General features: G+C 38.7%; 1 protein-coding gene across 1 annotated transcript; it reads right to left on the reverse strand.

The window, feature by feature from the left end:
- Positions 1-7,605: 7,605 nt before the first annotated feature.
- Positions 7,606-18,495, reverse strand: LOC108975766 (insulin-like growth factor-binding protein complex acid labile subunit). The gene is made up of 2 exons (XM_018944479.1): positions 18,379-18,495; positions 7,606-8,769 (listed from the first exon to the last, which is right to left on the reverse strand). The coding sequence occupies exons 1-2, from the start codon at positions 18,493-18,495 to the stop codon at positions 7,606-7,608; spliced, it is 1,281 nt and encodes a 426-aa protein (XP_018800024.1).
- Positions 18,496-18,845: the final 350 nt, after the last annotated feature.

Raw genomic sequence — 18,845 nt, forward strand, 5'->3', positions numbered from 1 at the left:
CAAATGAGTAGCTTCTTGAAGAGAAAATGGTGTTTGCAAAATTTCAAAACGGTATCTTAAAAACTGAGGGACTAGTTTGTATATATACAGACAGACGGACTGGCTAAATCGAATCAGCTCAACATACTGATCATTTATATATATACTTTATAGGGTCTCCGACGCTTTCTTCTGGGTGTTACAAACTTCGTGACAAAATTAATATACCCTGTTCAGGGTATAAAAATGCATGTTGTAGTTTGAATTTTAACTTAGAACTTGGACGACGGAAAAAAATTGAGAATTTGGATTTTTGGCAGACATTTTTACAAAACAGTTAAAATTTCAGTAAAAGTTTCGCGATATTTATTTTAATCAAATAGATGTGTTCGAAAAATAATCTTTCGTCGAAGTCTTGCCAACCGACTTCAAAAACACAGTTTCGAGAAAAACAGGTTTAAAGACGGCGCACTTAGCCTAGCTAGCCTCGCGGGCACAAGTTCTCCGAAACTATTACTCTGATCAACTTGAAAATTTGGGACAATGATCAGAATTTTTTGAAATACAATTTAAGGTACGAAAATTCCTGAACATTTTCATTTTTTACAAATAAAAACTGTATCTACCTTAAAACAAATTTTCCGGTTGGGTTCTTATACCAACCAACACCAAAAATATCAGTGGGCTTGCGACTCAGATGGAGCAATGCTAAATGTAGACTATATTTTCTCTATAAAAGTTTTAAGAAGTAAAACGTGGCCTACATTTAAAATTACAAAATTGAGTGAAAATTCTAGAAAATTTGTATATATGAATATATGGTACGGAATGGTAAGAACAAACATATATCTCAAAACGGAAACAAATAATAAATGATATGAGATCCAACAAAAATATTGACAATTGATTCTCTCAGTGCATTTTATCTTCTTACTCATCAACTACTTTAAGTGTCGACTTAAGAGTCTTGAAATGCTTAAGTATTGAAAATATTGCAAACTATGCCATTTGTCAGTGGATAAACCAACTCATACCACACGCACACATAAAAGAAACTTTTGAGCATTACCGTTAGTCAGAAATAATCAATTGAAAATTGAAATTTAAGAGGATTATAAACTGGTTTAAAGCCATTAAAGAATTAATTGTGTTTGCATTGGAGCTAAATTTAAATAGTAAAATGAGTTTTATTCTAAACACTCTGATAGAAAAGCCGATTTGAAAAGCTTTCAGAAAACCAAAGGAAAACTGGCAATATAAATATAAGAACTTCAACATTATTAATAGTCTATAAGTCAAGAGTATTATCAAAGCTGAAATGGTCCGACACGCGTCTCTTAAGTACAAGTACGTAGGTAGGAACGATGCTCTATTGTGGTCTACGAATAGATGGAAAGCATGAAGCTTCGGTAGACTAAGGCTCATTTTTTTTTTTGTTTTTTTTTTTTTTTATTAAAAAAGAACTCTTTCCAATATTGATGTATTCGTCGAATAAAGAGTGGGTGGTGAGTGATGATACCGGTCTTTACTTCTGGATCAGATTTCACCACTTAATTTTGACCATATTCTAGTTCTTGTTCAAGTAGAGTTTATATGTGTATCTGTTTTCAAACGCCAATGATTCCAGAAAACCTGTAAATTTTGATGCCTATATGGAACCCTCAATAAAAATTCAACGCGAGAAACCCAACTTTGTCACACACTATTAATAATAGTAGTTATTAGTTACAAGGGCATAGTTGTTCTCACTTAACCGAGAATGGAAAAAGAAAGTGGGATGCCATTATTTTTTTTAAATATAAACCCTTATTTTACCATTCTCGCTGGTTATGTATTTGATGGAGGCTCGTCGTGTCGGACAATATGCCGCCTATCTTCAAAGTGATATTGTCACACTGTTTTCCCGATTTAAGTCTCGCCAACTGACCGCTGTCTGCTGTCCGCCAACGGACTACTCTTCACTGTCTAGCCAATGTTCCTCCTTTCGGCATTTCACGGCTCACATCCATGGAAGTTCTTCGTTAATGCGACTGGTTGTATAGAGAATGGACAGCAGATAGTGGCGAGCAACCGTATTCAAGGGGAACAATTAAGTCAACGGTGTGTGCGGTTGGCGAGCACAGCTGGCCGACAACAAGCGCATGACGAGGGATGAATTTAGTTTGGATGGGATGTTGGAGACCAGAAGATAGAAAAGAATGCTTTCAGGGTTGCTGGCGGCTGCTGAGTCGCCACGTCTGGTTCGACATGCTCACACTGTGCTGACCGCGAAAAATGGGCGAGTAAAATAAAACAGTTAAACTGAATTGAATCGTTAAAAGGCAGTTGACAGCCGGATGTGCGGCAACACGATGATACTATCGCAATGCGTGGACTACATATTAAAGGCAGACATGTATAGATGTGGCGCAGCATGCCACGTAGGGATGCTAGCTTAGTTAGTGCTGCAAATGCAGTGTGTACGCTTTCACTGCTTTGAGCTGCTCGATGATGGCATTGGAAATTATCTGGACATAGTCTAAGGTATGAAGTTTTTTCTCAGAATTTGTGTGAATAGAGCTTTAATTTTTGTAAAATTATGTGATAATTTGTAATGGAGACTCGGTTTAAAGTCACATTGTTTTGTGCTGAAGGTGTTTATGGCCCAAGCTTTTAGGTTCTCAGTAGAGCTTTATTAGAACTAAATATTTAATATGCTGCCGAAGTTACTATTGGTGATCAAAGATTAAGCTTTCAGTGAGTGACAACAATTATCTGTACCTTTCTAATTGAAATTACTTGGAAAAGCTAATGCAGGCGAATCTCAGCCAAAAATTTAATTTGGGGTATCAAGTGAGTTATCTTGTGTCGCCGGTATCACGGAATAGTATGGAGTAATCAGTCAGAAACTAATAAGCTTCCACTATACCCAAGTTTTCCTGAAAGCTTAAAGCTTTTAGCTCAAGCTTTCACTATACGTAAATTTTTGTGAAAGCGCAAAGCTTTCACCTTTAGCTTTCACTACACGCAAGCTTTTGTGAAAGCTCAAAGCTCTTAGTGGTTCAATTTAAGTTATATACTGTAAAAAATGCAGATTGAGCGAGACCAATATAAGCAATTTCGAGGGAATTATATCTAGAATTTACTTTCCAAATACTATAAAGAAATGTTTTCCCTACCTTGTAGAAAAGCTCGTTCCAGGCCAACCACTAGATACATCTTTACTATTTTGCTCCCCCATTTCCTTCAGGCCACAATTATGTTCATTTACATTTATGGCTGCGGCAGTAAATGCACACATGTAACTAAAAATGTTTTTAGTCTCTTCAGCCTTCGGCCTTCCGCCGGCAGCGTGTTTACTCCTTTTCACAAGCACTTCCTGTCACAACTGCAGCAGGCTTAATTTTTTCCCTTCTCTTACACACTATCATTCTATGTGAATATACTAACCACTCAGCCGTTTACTCATGCCCGCATTCACCTTCTCTCCCCACTATACACTCCCTCGCTCTCGATCCGGCAAATATAGCGGTGAAGTCGGCTTTGCGCTCTGCTGACTCCGTAGTTCGGACCACTCAAAGTGGCAGCCACTTAACTTATTTGCAAAATTTGTAGATTTGTGGTGGGTCAGCAACAGGTGTTGTTGTTGCTATTGTAGCGCTCATCTATTTTATGTAGTGTAACAGTGCAGTTTTATATATATTTATGATAGTTTTTATGTGTGTGCCTACGAACGTATGATAACTGAAAACGGCCGTTACTGAATTAGTGACATCAATTTAGCTAAGAAATATTGAATTTATTTCAATTTAGTTCACAAATTGCAGGGAATTGCCTACAAATTGTTTGAGGTTATTACGATTTCGGTTCTAGGTTCCGGCTGTGTAGAGAATTACTCAAAAATAAATTTGAAGTTAAAGATTGTAATATTTTTTTTTACTCGAGAAATACTGACAGTCTAAAGTGTTTTTTGCAAATATTTTTTTTTTAATAAAAAAATAACTTTAAGATGACCATTTCACCTTAACGACAACCCAAAACCTACACGCCATTAGCCGCAAAACAATTTATATAATTGCTCAGTTAAAAATTTGCTCGATAGCCAAACGATTTCGGAATGCCGAATTTAAGTGCTTACACGTATATATGTATGTAGGTGCGTATTAGAAAGCATATTTACAGCAATTGATCGCTGAAGAAAAGTGAGAAAGGCAGCCAGTGGCATAAAAGATGCTATAAACTGTTCCTATGCAATTACTTTTGTGTATTTGTGTCTGTATGTGTGTAATTGCCGATAAATTCAATGGAGCAGATGCTACATTGTTGCTTTTGTACAAGAAATTCGAAAAATATACACGTCTCTAAGACAAAGTATGTGAGCCATTGAGGTGGACAGTGCGTATGAGTGATGTGTTTAAAGCAAGCTCTCAATTGCAGTACATACATACATACATATCGTCACCTAAAATGCAAAATAACGTATTACCAACAAAATCCAAAATGAGCTTTTTATTGCTTATGATTCATATATAACCAACACAAATATAACCAATATGTAGCCAATATTTAACCGATATATAACCATTATATAACCAAAAGCAAATTTTGTTTCATTTGACTGGTTTCTATTGTATCGTTTTCCTTTCGCCTGAAAACTTATGAAAAATTATGTTACGTAATTTTGCTTTTTAGTTGACGATCTGATGGTGTATGATGAGCAGTTAGCATACTTGTATAATACAGTTACATATATAAATTGATGTCTTTGGAAGTGCTGGCAAATTAGAAAAAAAAATTTTGAAATTTTTTTGGAAAAGAAATTTTGGCATAAAAAACAGTTTATGAACTTGCACACCTTGAATTCGAAAAAGAGTGCGACCTAATGATAGTTTAATTCTCACTATTTTGTTACCTTTATGGTTGTTATATGGACATTTTTTAAATGTAAATTATTACATTTTTTGAAAATTATTTGTTAAGGCCTTTCAAAGACCTACTTTTAGTAGTAGTTTAGTCAAAAAGATTTTCAATAGACCAGGGTAGATAGTGTTTAAAACAGAAAAGATCAGGGTAGGTTGAAATTCGTTGAAAACAAAAGATGAAATGGCAAATATTTAAAGAAAAATAATAATTTTATTTTAATTTACGTCATGGAGAAAATAAACATTTAAAAAAACTGCAATAATACCTTGACTATTAAAAAAAGTTTAAGTGGTGTGCGACTTGGCTAAAATGTGTCTAAATATATGCTTTGTTTTTGTTTATTGTAACTGAAATGTTACATACATTCTAGTGATAGTGAATTCTAGTGATATTTACACTCTTCTTCGGGTATTGAAATGATAAGGATTGATAGTTTTATACCGTTAATACATTCAACAGAGCTAAATTTTAAAATTAATTTCAAAATAGTTGTTCTATGATTTTAAAAGTTTGTAAATGGAGTTGCCACATGTCAAACTAAAAAAAAGGTAGATCAATGTGGATGTAAGAGACATTGGAGGTATTTAAAAATTTAATTAAAAATACAACCTTTAAAAGAATTATAAATCCAGTTGACAGATAAACGGGTCTAAGTATAAGTATTGTTATATACAAGTATGTTACTGAGAAGCGAAAATTTTATTTTTCATTCTTAAAAAAAAAAAAAAAAAATTTTATAAAAATTATTAAAAGAAGCAATTTTATTATGATTTAAATAAACTTGACAACTGTATTATTTTTTAAGCTTTTAGTATTTCCCTGAATAGAAATTTAATAATAATTTCAAAAAATTGCTGTTTCAATAAATTCAAGGTTGCCATGTGTAAGTAGTTTTTATTGTTAAGCATATTTCTTTAAATTTTTCAATGCCAAAAAATTTATTTTAATAAAAGCAGTATGTGTAAAAAAAACCAAAAATTTTTATAAAATGCAACTTATCAAAAGTAGGGTTGCCGTAGTAAATGATATGTGAGAATCCTTCCAGGGCTGAAGAAGTGGACTACCTGAGTGGTCCACAATTTTCCGTACTGTTTCGAGGTAAAAATTTTAAATAGAGAATATTTAAACAAGAGGTTCTGCATGTTGGTGTTCTCTCCCCCGTTGCTGTTTAACTGCTACATCTCGAAATTTTCTCAACTACCCGAGGGAGTTTCTATCACCGCGTAAGCTGATTATTGCACGTCAGGAAATGGAACAGACGGCATATACTTAAACGTTAACGGTTTTTTCTCAGACGTTACTCGCTTCCTCGCAACACGGAACTTAACACTCACTAAATCCCCAGCGACCATATTCACTAACTGGACCAAGGAGTACAGACTTGACCTTAATATTGCAGTCGATGGCTTTAAAATTCCAACTGTTAACAACCCTAAGATTTCAGGTGCGACATTCGACAGCTTGCGCTCCTTTACTCCTTACACGACCGCGATTATTGCCAAAGCACAGAGCTGCAACAAAATCCTCAAGTCTCATTGTTGACTACATACAAGATAATCGATCGGCCGGTCTGCAACTACGATCCACCAAAATGTTCGCCTGGTTGCAGTGAAATGCGGACGAGAATGCTCCAGACTTGTCAGAACACTTTGCTCCGAGCTACGACAGGATGCCTCTTGATGTCTCCCATCGAACAACTGTATAGTGAAAGTGAAACCCAAATGATCTCATTTATAGAGGATAATGGAATCCAAGCAGTTTCTGCTAGGGTGCTTTTGTAGAAATCATTCCTGCAGTCATCTGCTTGTAGCGAAACCGTCTCCCAGAAGCATCAAGAGGTCCTTCCTCAACAATGTCGACAACACAAAACAATACGCTGAACAGACTTTGTTCGCAACAAGCATCAGACATGCACTGACTGCCCTTCACAGTGGAGCCATTAGTACACTTACCGATCTCTCATTGACTGGCATAATTGGAGGCAAACCACCACCCACTGCAGACGAGTTGGCGTCAGAATCGAGAATGATACTTGCGCAGCTTCGTTCTGGATAGTGTAACAGGGAAAAATCTTCCTACTTATCCAGAAGCGAGTCTGACACATGAAATACATGTCCAGCGAGCAACGTGTCCTCTGATGACACCAGCCACCTCTTTGTATGCCCTGCTAACCCTAAACATCTAGTCCATATGGTCCGACCTTGTCGAAACAGCACGTTTCCTGGGCCTGCCTCGTTGAAAACTTATCTAATCCTTACCATCCTAACGGGGACTAGGTAACCGTTATGACCACAACAACAATAAATGTGAGATATGATACAATAAATAATAGGAAAAAATTTTAAAAATTATTAAATAAAAAAATTATTATTAACTAACATATTTTATTTCTAAAAAATTTTTGAACACTCTGCGCAGTAAACTAGCCTTTTTACATTTCTTATTATTATAAAGATAATTTAGTTATCGTTAATATTAAATACCTAAACTAAATGAGCAATTTATGTTAATTAGTTGTGGCATTTTCCTTAAGCTTAGCAGTAATTAATTAGTTATTTCGTGCTAGACGCACCGCGCGCCGCTACTTAAACAATAAATCTCAGTACTTACTTACACAATTCGCCATCAATTCGCCGCAAATTGACGCATAATAAAATTTGCCATAATTACATGTACTTAAATGTATGTTTGTATATCACTAACTGTGTAGACACCGCCGTGGATTTATCTGCCGACGAGGTGCCAGCGGCGCCGCCGACCGCGCGAGCCACGCGCACGATACTGCCACAACAACAGCAGCTGCTGCGAGAGGGTGCGTAAGATGCGCAGCTCAATTGTCGCCGCTGCGATGAGCAAGGTCACATTCACGCTCAGCGCCATTGACGCGGCGGACGAGCCGAGATTGCCCTTCGTTAGCTGATCCTGACAGCGACCAATAGAATCGATGTCCAGCTCGGCCATGGCGCGACCGTTCACATCCAGCGGCGAAATGCAGTAGTTCTTCAGCAGGAATTCACTGAGATTGTGTGCGCCCTCGACCAGTGGGCCGTCGAGCAGCGTATGTATGTGACAGCCGCAGGGAAAGTGATTGTTCACCAGTTCCAGCTGTGAGACGCCGTCGATGATTATCGAATTGGGATCGGGCGTCTCCAGCACATGATTGCCGTGGAATTTGAGCAGTTTGATATCTGCGGTGTAGGTGAAGTTGAGCTCTTCAATCAAATCGATTTTGTTATTCAATATCTGCAGTTTGTCCACCTGCGATAGACCGGTGAAAGCGTCCGCGCATATAATGCCCAAATCGGACTCTTGCAGCGTCAGCAGCAGCACATTTGTCAGGCCGCGGAAGGTGTATGGTGAGAGCTCCTTCAAATCCATGTACGCGAGCTTCAGCAAACCCACCGTGTCCATGCCGAGGAAGGCATCCGGCTCGATCGTGCGTATGCCGGACGGCAATATCAGATGACCGACATTGGTGAGGCTCGAGAATGCCGAACTGTCGATGCGTATAAGCGGATTGTTCGAGAGTAAAATCAATTTCACATTCGATGTGCCGGCAAAGGCGTTACCCTCGATAGTCGCGATTTGATTGTGACTCAGCAGTATAGTCGAGAGATTCTGCAAGCCGGCAAAGGCGAACTGGGCGACAGTCTGCAATGGTGTGTACTGTATGGAGAGCTCTTTGAGTCGCGGCAAACCGCGAAAGGCGAACTGCTTGATGCGCGTTATATTATTGCCGTCTAACGAGAGCTTCTTTAGCGCGCGCAGTCCGGCAAAGGAGTCCGGTTTTATGACTGGGAAATTGTTTTTCGTTAATGCGAGATTCTCCACGGTCGAGGGTAATTGCCGCAACGGAATCTGCGCCAGCCCGCCAGTGTTACACAGCACCTGTGGGAATAGACAAAGAATTAGTGAGTTCGAGTTCACTACAGCGGGGGTCGTGCTAATAGCATAATTGTTTGCCTTGTGGCTGAGTACATACTCGGGGCGTGTGGAAGGGCGGAGAGAAATGCGCAACGCAACACAAACTAAGCAAACAAAAGCGGAAAATAGAAAGCAAACAAAAACAACCGTTATATAGTGTACTCCAGGGAGTCGCGTCGCGCTGTGTGTGTTTGCTCTGACAAGTCAAGGTGTGAACTACTGCGTTGTCGTGGCGTGGCAGTGTGCGCGTTTGCGTCTGCTTCGTGCGTAACATCGCGCCCGCCAGCAGCGCAATTTTTATTGCAAAACTGTCTGTCCGTCTCGTGGTCCGTCCGTCTGTCTGCACATTCATCCGCATATCTATTTTCACGCATCTTAATGTTCATGTTTATGGTTTTGTTTCCACAATTTCTTCACGCTTTTTTCATAGCCTTTGTTTTCACTTCGGATCCGGCTTCATTTCTCAGTGCCGCTTTATGGCGTTAAATGCGTTCGTGAGTAAATTGAATATGCGCCATTATTGTAGCAAATTAAATTAAATCGAGTTGGGTCGGCGTAGTCCCTCCACCTCTGCTTGTGTCTTCTTTAGCGTGGAAAATTGATTATTTCTGCATACGCCTCCTCTTCTTTCTCTCCTTCCTCTCCTTCGAATCGTTTATGGCACCCGAGCCTGCTATGTAGGCGCTACATTGTAGTGCGTTCGACTATGTCTCGTTCTTGGTGTATTGTGTGGCGACTTCTCGAGTGGTGCCCCCACAGCCGCACGCGGAAGTGCCAAATCATGAGCGCCATTAAATGCGCGTGATTTTTGACTGATTTCCTTTTCAACTTATTCAACTAAATTGAATTAAATTAGACATGCATGCCAGCCAGTCGCACGCCAGGTGCTGGGGGACTGCAGTGGTGCGGAAGTAAATTTCACATTCTGGCTGTTGAATGAATATTAAGTTGACTTTTATGGTCGAATTTCATTTGTTCTCAGTTTTAATTGTGATAAACTCTCGTTTTGAGTGTGCGAACTCAGATTGTGAGGTTAGGTTGGAGGCGTTTATGCTCAAACTGAAATTTTAAGATCGATAGCTTTAAATAAATGCTTCAGAAAATATTTGTCAAAGGACGCTGGTTGTCAAAGGTATATAGAGAAGAGCGAGGTGGAAACGGCTAAGCACTTTATAATACAGCCTTTGCAATAGTGAGTATGAAGTGTGTTACTTTCATCAAACAAGAAAATATAGTCAAAACTGACATTCACAACCTCAGCAAATTTGTGGGAGGCTCAAAGCGATCGTAAAGAAGGCATTTGGTACTTTATATTGCTTTATCGCAAGAGCGGCTGTTGCACTCCGGACTACACCAAAGCACTTAATACCATTTTTCATATGACAAATGTGTGGGAAGGGGGGCTTGTGAAGGGGTCCGAACAAATATTATATTCCGAAATTGTATCCTCCATTTTTATACGGTTTTCTTAAGGAGCTCTCCGTCAACATTAGCTATAGACTAACGGGCTTCTGTAGCGTCCTTCAGGCTGACGTGGCTTCTATTAAGGTAGCGCTAGACATACTGTTAGGAAGTGCAAGTTCCTTTAGGGAGGTTCACTGCGACAGCCGGGGAATTTCTATTCTCTCAAGAATAAACATCAAGCAACTTCACCAGGTTTGATTGGGTGAGGAGTCGTTGGCTATTGCAAAGCCGAAGTAATACGTAAAGGTCTCCATTATCACCCTGCGCTATGGCATAGGACTAATGGGCTTAGCGTACATTAGTCGACGAACCGCTCCTACGCCATTGCGAAATTCTATGGACCTAGAGTATATCGCAGAAGTTTTTCTAAACTGATATGAAACTCAATAGCTCTAAACAGAGATCGAAACAGATCAATAATATATCTAAATATGTGACATCGTAAGAGGGAAAATTAACTACGAGAACTTCTAAAAATTAAATGAAAAGACCAACCAAAATCTGTCATATAAAGATATTCAACGTGAGGAGCATGATCAATTTCTGTAAGAAAGCTGAAACTCTTAATGCTTTACAAGAGGCCAGAGAAAATAAGAACCTCTCTCAAAAAGGACTGTCAAGAAAGAAATGTTGAACTGTTTTCACCTCGTTTTCTTCCATACAGCTTCTGCAAATGGCGTCTGGTAGGATTCCCAGACTTATAGCGTGATCGCCAATAGGACAATGGCCAAGGCTTTTGCGACAGCGCATTTACCGGTGGTAGTCCAGTGCTGGTCATGGTTCCGTGAAGTCCAGCTATCTGGGATACGCGATACGGGAGCACCGACATACTCCCGTTTTACCGATTGTGGTTTTAGAGTGCCTTAGGGTAGCGGGAAATGGGTAGAAAAGGAGCCGTCAGGGCTCAGTTTGGTGACTCCATGATCCATGTGATCCAGTATGAAGTCAATGTGAGTGAGGCTTTCCGAGTGTTGAGACACGTGTTCCTTTACGAATTCAGACTATCTTTCGCAGTCATAAACCTTCCGACGATTTCTACGAGCAAAATGTGTAAGACGGAATTAAGTGCCATAGTTGGGGTGTACCTTAGTGCGCGATACATACGCTGCCAAGTTTCTTTGCAAGTAGTTCTTTTCTAGAGCCCTCCACCACATAAGGACTCCACAGAATATAATGGTCTTGACTATCGTAGAGCCAGAGGATCACTTTCGGTGAGAGAATACACCTTTTGCCAATGGCTCCTTTGTAGCCGTACAAGACAATCGCTGCCTTGTTTGCTCTCTCTTCGAAATTTGATTGCAATGATAGCTTCCCGGATGAGCCCTGGATATTTCCTGTATCGGCTGGTTGCTAACGGATGTCTTTATGACTCTCCAATTTGTTAATATGGTGAGATACCTTTGCGTCAACTCGTCAACGGTACTCAGGAACTTTCTTTAGACCATAAGCTCTACATCGCTCTACGTAGCCGGCAGTCACGATCTTCATCATTTCTTGTGTACTAAACTCCGTGTTTATTAATGGTGTTTACGTTAAACACCAATGTTGTCATTGAATCTTGCTTTATGCTGCAATTTGAGTTTATTTTATGATTTCGATTATTTAAATTTATATAACAAAGCTGGCAACTGGGTACCTCCAAAAGCAGTCAACATTAAATTCGAATCAAAATTCTCCATTCACCCAGATTCTTTTAAGACTCGTTATTAGTTTTCATACTTTTTGCATATCATCTTTGCAATTCTTGCACTTCACTGCCTTTTCGCTAACAATTTTATTAGAACAATAATTGCAAGTTTCATGTCGCGTCATCATTGTTGAAAAATGGAATGCCACGCGAGAACACACAGCGCACGCAGAAGAGCAGAAGCAAAGCAATGTTCGACGCAACCAACTGAGTGTGGAGCCAAGCGTCGCACTGAACACACATAGCGACTGTGAAGCCGAAACCGAAGCCACAGCAAAGAGCAGCGCTTGGGCTGCACAGTGAGGAATTGACCATATAATAGCGCGACGCAAGGCGCTAAAGCGACGGCAACTGATTTGGCAGTTGCATCCGGTGACGCCGCACTAAGCGTGCGGGATGAGCTGTCTTTATCCGCAGCCACCAACCCACATTTAATCTGGAATAATGAAATTACTTAAATTTTCCAATTTAATAGCAATTCGTAAGCGTAAACGTATTGAGGTCTCACTGCAGTGGCGCTGAAGCTGATTTGGAGGGGTTGAGTACTAGCTATAAGCGATTTCCAACAACTAATTCTATGCGGCTGTGTGTGTGTAGCTGTCAGCGCCATGCCAGACAACATTGAGCGTACGCGGCGGTTGCCATTGGGGACGCGTTCTATTAGTGTCTTCTCCACGGGCTTGAGTTTTATGAAGACAAAAAGCAGCAAGCAGTTTGGAGTGGATAACACAGGATACGCTGGCGAATTGAAATCACGCAAATAAGCATTTTCTTGGCATTCTGATGAGGGAGCGGAAAAAATGTGAATCATTTGAAAAGGAAATAAAAAGTAGAAAGGCATGAGGCATGAGGCACAATCACTGCGAATGCCGAGTCTTTGAGAATATATTAGTTTTCTTTTCTGTCACTTCGTATTGCTTTTCTTTTATGTGCGTTCCGATTATTCGAAGATATTGTTGTTGTCCTAGCGGGGTCTAAAATCCACGCTGTATATATTATGCACTCTTAATGCAGTTACATAAAATTTCCTTTGTTCTGTCTGCAGTATTACCGAGTTTTACTCAATAAAAATTCACTTGCCTCATTTATAACGCAAGATAATACTTGAGATTCGAAGTTTTCTTCGATAAGAAAGATTCGAAAATTTTCTTCTCGCATGATATCTGGAAGTAGACTTGTAGAAACCTATCGAACTTTGAATATAAGCAAATAGTTTTTCGCTTTTGACCTTAGTTGCGCAAAAATCGAAATGTGTAGAAACTTTTAAAAATTTGCTGTGCGACCCATAAAAATCGCTTTGTTTCGAATTTTTGAAAATATCGATTTTGATCAAGGTAGGCTTCGAATTTTTGAAAATATCGGTTTAGCTTACCAAAATATCGATATGTTTCGAATATTGAAAAATATCGGATGAGCTGCGAAAAAAATTGAAATGTTTCGAATATTGAAAAATATCGGTTCAGCAAAATATCGATATATCAGCTGCGCAAAATATCGAATTTTTGACAATTTTGTTTGAGCTGCCCAAAAATACTCGATTTGTTTCGCATTTATAAAATTACCGGTTCAGCTTGATCTTTCGAAGTTGATCTGAGAAACCTTAACAATAGATATATAATTTCGAAGAATTTCGTTATTACTTCAAATATTTATTTATCGATAATTCCTGTTTTTTTTACCTGCCATTAGTTGAAACTGTCAAGATCTGTAGAATGAGGACTTTCGCTAAGTAGTCGCGAGTTCAGGACAACTTCAGAGATTCACAATTTGTCAAGGTGGCATCTTTAGCACATGTTTCTTGTTGACAAATAAGGTGGCAACACGATGTTTTTGAAAAGTAGCATTTCAGAATTGCGACAAATGATTTATGGTAGCTATGGTTCGAAGTTATATGTAAATTTGAATCTCTTTTGATTCGATCTCTTAACGAGTTAGGTTCATAAAGTGTAAATTTAGTAAGCACTTCGTTAGGCTAGGTTAGGGATAGAAAATGATTATGAGATCAGGTTTCTCTGGAATTGGAAATATGTGAAAAAATCAATTAAATATTTTTGCGTATATTTTTCTAATATTTTCCGAAGCCAGCTGAACTATGATCTCAATCTTTCACTTTCTTGACTGATTTATACTCGCAAACGTACTTTACCGGATATGGTTTGGAGGAGAGCATGATAATTTCTGTGGATGTTTTTTTTATGTAAAATAAGACCTTAGCACAGGTTGTCTATTATAAAGAAGGATTCCTATAAAATCGAATTTGAAACAAAGTGTTAAGAGTGTCTAAGCTTAAATGTACCTTAGTTCAAAAACGAATTGCGAATTCCAACTAATGAAATTATATTTAATTGCTTTACAGAAATCTACCTGATCAAATTTAACCCGGACTCTATTTTCACATATATTTATACAAATCTTATCTTATAGAACCTTACTTATACGGCTGAAGAGGTGAGGTTCTCTGGAAAGAAAATGTGTGACAAAAATGTATGCTTCCTTAAGCGGATTAAAAAAGTTATTAGGCCACCCAATCAATCCCTTTTCGCAACATATTCAAGCTATGTTGTGATACTGATCTTGGACATTTTTGACTGATTAGTGAAAGTTTTTTCTTTTTTGAAAAGTATGTCCTTAACACAGAGTGCTTCTTATAACAAGAACTTCATAGAAATTTGAGTTTGAAATCAAATGTATAACTTTAACACCATAGCTGAAAGAGACCCTGGTTATTAACTTTTTGTATCATTTAAAAAATTCCTAATTGCTTTGTAAAAACTACAGAAAATATATTTAATTGCTTTCACAGAGTGATCCAATACATTTTTTATAGAAATCCCTAAGAGAGTTATAAACATAAGGTTTTAACAATATTTTATACAAATAAATACCACCTGATCAGATTTAACTCTTTCAAAATAGGCTACTGAGCCATACAAGCATGACAACGCTTAATCCAATACTAGATATATTAGCTATATACCGAGACTGTGTTAGTCTTCATTGGCTAGATTGTTGAACAGTTCCGATTACAAATTTGATTCCTTTGGTATTATTTCCAAATCCAAACAGGAGAAGATGTAAATTCCTTTCTCATAACATCCGCCAAGTTCATAGTCCCGCTTCCTCCACTATTATTAGCATTTTAGTAATAATCGCGTGATTTTTGAATTATTATCTCCCATAAATTAATTACTTTTCGTGCGCTTATTACAGCATACTTCCGCCCTTCTGTTCTCATAATTTTTCACGATTTTTGCTTGTTTTCAATCCCCTTTGCAAATTCGCCAATTTCAGTTTTAAAATCGTCTTTATTACTTTTTTTTTTTTTTTTTGTTTTGCTTCTGTTGCATCATTATTGTTTTTGCGTGCCTCCGTTGGACTTTGCTGTTTGAGATGTCTGCATTAATGAATCTACTGTTGTGCGGCATGTTTCTGTCTGTTGTTGACAACACTTTAGTCGCTGCCATCACCACTAATTTCGTATTTTCCATTGTTGTTTTTATTGTTATTCCATTGTTGTTTTTATTGTTGCTTTGTGAACTGCAGCTTGCAGTTAAATTATTGTTGCAGCTGTTGCGCTTTTTTTTGTGGGTCTTTATTATTTTGCATCACCATTCACTTCACTTTGCTTAACTGGAATATTTCGCTCTGCGCTTGAGCTTTTTAGTCTTGAGAGTCGAAATTATTTGCTTGTGTTGTTTTTGCGTTTAGCTGTTTAGGTTTTTCATATTTCAGTAGCAGTCAATGAATGCACGGCGCTGGGATTACAAGGGATTGGGGTGGTATGGATTGTTTTATGACAGGGTTTGTATTCATACTAATAAAAAAGAAGTAAGGAAGGGCTAAGTTCGAGTGTCACCGAACTCTACTTATACTCTCGCATCATCATTGGTTCCTAACGTATATATTATACAGAGAAGGCATCAGATGGAATTCAAAATAGCGTTATATTGGAAGAAGGCGTGGTTGTGAACCGATTTCACCCATATTTCTTACATGTCATCAGGGTGTTAAGTAACTATTATGTACCGAATTTCATTGAAATCGGTCGAGTAGTTCCTGAGATATGGTTTTTGGTCCATAAGTGGACGACGCCACGCCCATTTTCAATTTTTAAAGGAGCCTGAGTGCAGCTTCTTTCTGATATTTCTTCCGTAAAATTTAGTGTTTCTTGCTTTTTGTTAGTCGGTTAACGCACTTTTAGTGATTTTCAACAAAACCTTTGTATGGGAGGTGGGCGTGGTTATTATCCGATTTTTTCCATTTTTGAACTGTATATGGAAATGCCTGAAGAAAACGACTATATACAGTTTGGTTGACATAGCTATAGTAGTTTCCGAGATATGTAGAAAAAACTTAGTAGGGGGCGGGGCCACGCCCACTTTTCCAAAAAAATTTGCCCCTCCCTAATGCGATCTTTTGTGCCAAATTTCACTTTAATATCTTTGTTTATGGCTTAGTTATGACACTTTATAGGTTTTCGGTTTTCGCCATTTTGTGGGCGTGGCAGTAGGCCGATTTTGCCCATCTTCGAACTTTACCTTCCAATGGAGCTAGGAAATACGTGTACCAAGTTTCATCATGATATCTCAATTTTTACTCAAGTTACAGCTTGCACGGACGGACGGACGGACAGACGGACGGGCAGACAGACATCCGGATTTCAACTCTTCTCGTCACTTTGTTGCGAGAGTATAAAAACAATCCTAGGGATACAAATATAATGCAGACATATGTACGTATACTTCAATACTGGAGACAATTATAAAGATAAAGCTTTCTTGTATCGAATAATTTCTTTGTCAGAACTTACACTCCTAGATTTTTCTTTATTTAAGTTCAGACTCTCATAATAGAATTATTTCTTGCGAGTTTTTGTGGGCTTTTATTATGTGGTAAGCATTATTTCTTAAGGGTTGCAGCTTCCTTATAAATAAGTGATGAGCCCCTCGTACCATAGGTACTTTTATACGACCCGGTTTATGAATGGATTCTTGTCACAGATCAACGCAATCTACTACATCATGCTTAAAGTTATAGTTATAGATTGCCACGAAATTTTTAACCTTCAGAAGAGCAAGAGAAGTTGGAGACAGTATGAAGTAAACAGGTTTTGTCCGGAAACTAATACTGCTTTAATTCCAGGGGGTCCCATCTGGGCTGTAGGATGGTTGCGGAAGCGTTTTGCTGCCGGCCTTGATTAGGTAGCTGTTCACAAGAGAGGCTTTGTGAGTCGGGGCGTTGTCGTGGTACAACTTCCAACAGGCTCCGTTACAATGTCATGAATCGCAGATGTTGATAAATTTTACAACTGGGCAATTCAACGAATACTTATTTGACGGTCTGAGTTCAAAACTTTGCGCACACAATTCACATTGTCGGTGTATGTCGAAGTCGCAGGACTTCCAGCACGGTCTCCCAGCAGGTATTCTAGCATGGTCTAACGAATGCTGAATTTATGGTTTGCATCACTCACAGAAACACGTCGCGCGAAAATGTTTGTCCTGATTCTCCAGGTGCACGCAGACAACTAACCAGCCGCTCGTTAGCTAGGAATACCCTCTACCAAATCCCGTCGGTGCTCGCACGCTACGAAGTACAGTCGCGGCGGAAGCAAATCAATCCTATTACTTTCAAAAAAAAAACCTGTAAGTATATATACTTTATCAGCACGACGAACTGAGCCGATATTATCAAGTCTAAAATATAAGAGCCGCCATTAATCCAGCAAAAGCAAGTCCTCATATGGAAACCGTTTTTATTTGACGTGACATCTCTTCGAAACTTGGCATGGAGTATTATATAAGACAAAGCCACAACATTTGAAGAAGTTTTTGAGATCGAACATCTATAGCATACAGTTGTCATTGATGCCGGTGTTTTGCACTGAATGTGGCAATTATTTGTTGGATACCGCGGAAATCTCTAATCAAAGAATTATGTTTGCTTGCGCCCTGTACACTTACATGGGTCTGTGATAAACAGATGCATTCGGCTGGGCATGATTTCGATGTTTCAATATAAAATATGTATATCATACTTAATAGTTTCGCTCATCGATCTTGAGCTCCGGCCAAGAATCCAGAAATGATTCGAAACAGTTTCATATAAAATTTTCTAATTTGTTGCCTACATTCAGGCGCGTTCTCAAATAACATTTAATATTTAAGCGTAGACACGCATAACTTAGTAAAGTTATTAACCCTTCTCGTTATTTCAAAACTTATCAAGAGTCTTTTCAATAACACTAAAAAAGAAAAACAGTTAAATAAAAAAAACGAAAAATAAGCTTTATGTGCAAAAATCAAAGCTCACCACTGTGTGCACATTCCTCTACCATCCACCATCCACTCACTTTCTTATTATTATTATTATGATAATTTAAATATTTTTTGTTTGCGCCCTTGTGCGCCCTGTACACTTACTTGGGTCTGTGATAAGCAGATGCACTCGGCTGGGCATGATTTCGATGTTTCGGACAGCTGCGAGTTCCATAAGCATTCCAGTGTAATCGCAATTATGAGGAGCCAAGAATTGCACATTTCACGGTGTGTTGAGCACGGAATGACGCCGGCACGTGCTGCACTACCACTACTACTACAATAACAACTACAGCAGCAGCAACTGTGAATACCGTTAGATGAAGAATTGTAACACTGCCAGTATGCCTCGAACAGCGAGTTAACTGCACGCTACAACAAGAACGCCGCTCACAGGCGCTGAGAGAGCTCTCAAGTGGATTTCGCAGCCTTTCCTCCGTGCTCTTCTCTCCCTTTTTTTGCTGCTCGCCGCTTCTATGCTGCCTTTGCTACTTCTTTACTGGATCTTGTTCTTATTGTTTTGTTGTTGGCTATGTGGCGCTAATGAAACGCTGAAGTCCTGCAATGCATAG

Source organism: Bactrocera latifrons, unplaced genomic scaffold (assembly GCF_001853355.1).
Source record: "Bactrocera latifrons isolate USDA-ARS-PBARC rearing strain unplaced genomic scaffold, ASM185335v1 scaffold_7, whole genome shotgun sequence".
Taxonomy (NCBI): Eukaryota; Metazoa; Arthropoda; class Insecta; order Diptera; family Tephritidae; genus Bactrocera; species Bactrocera latifrons.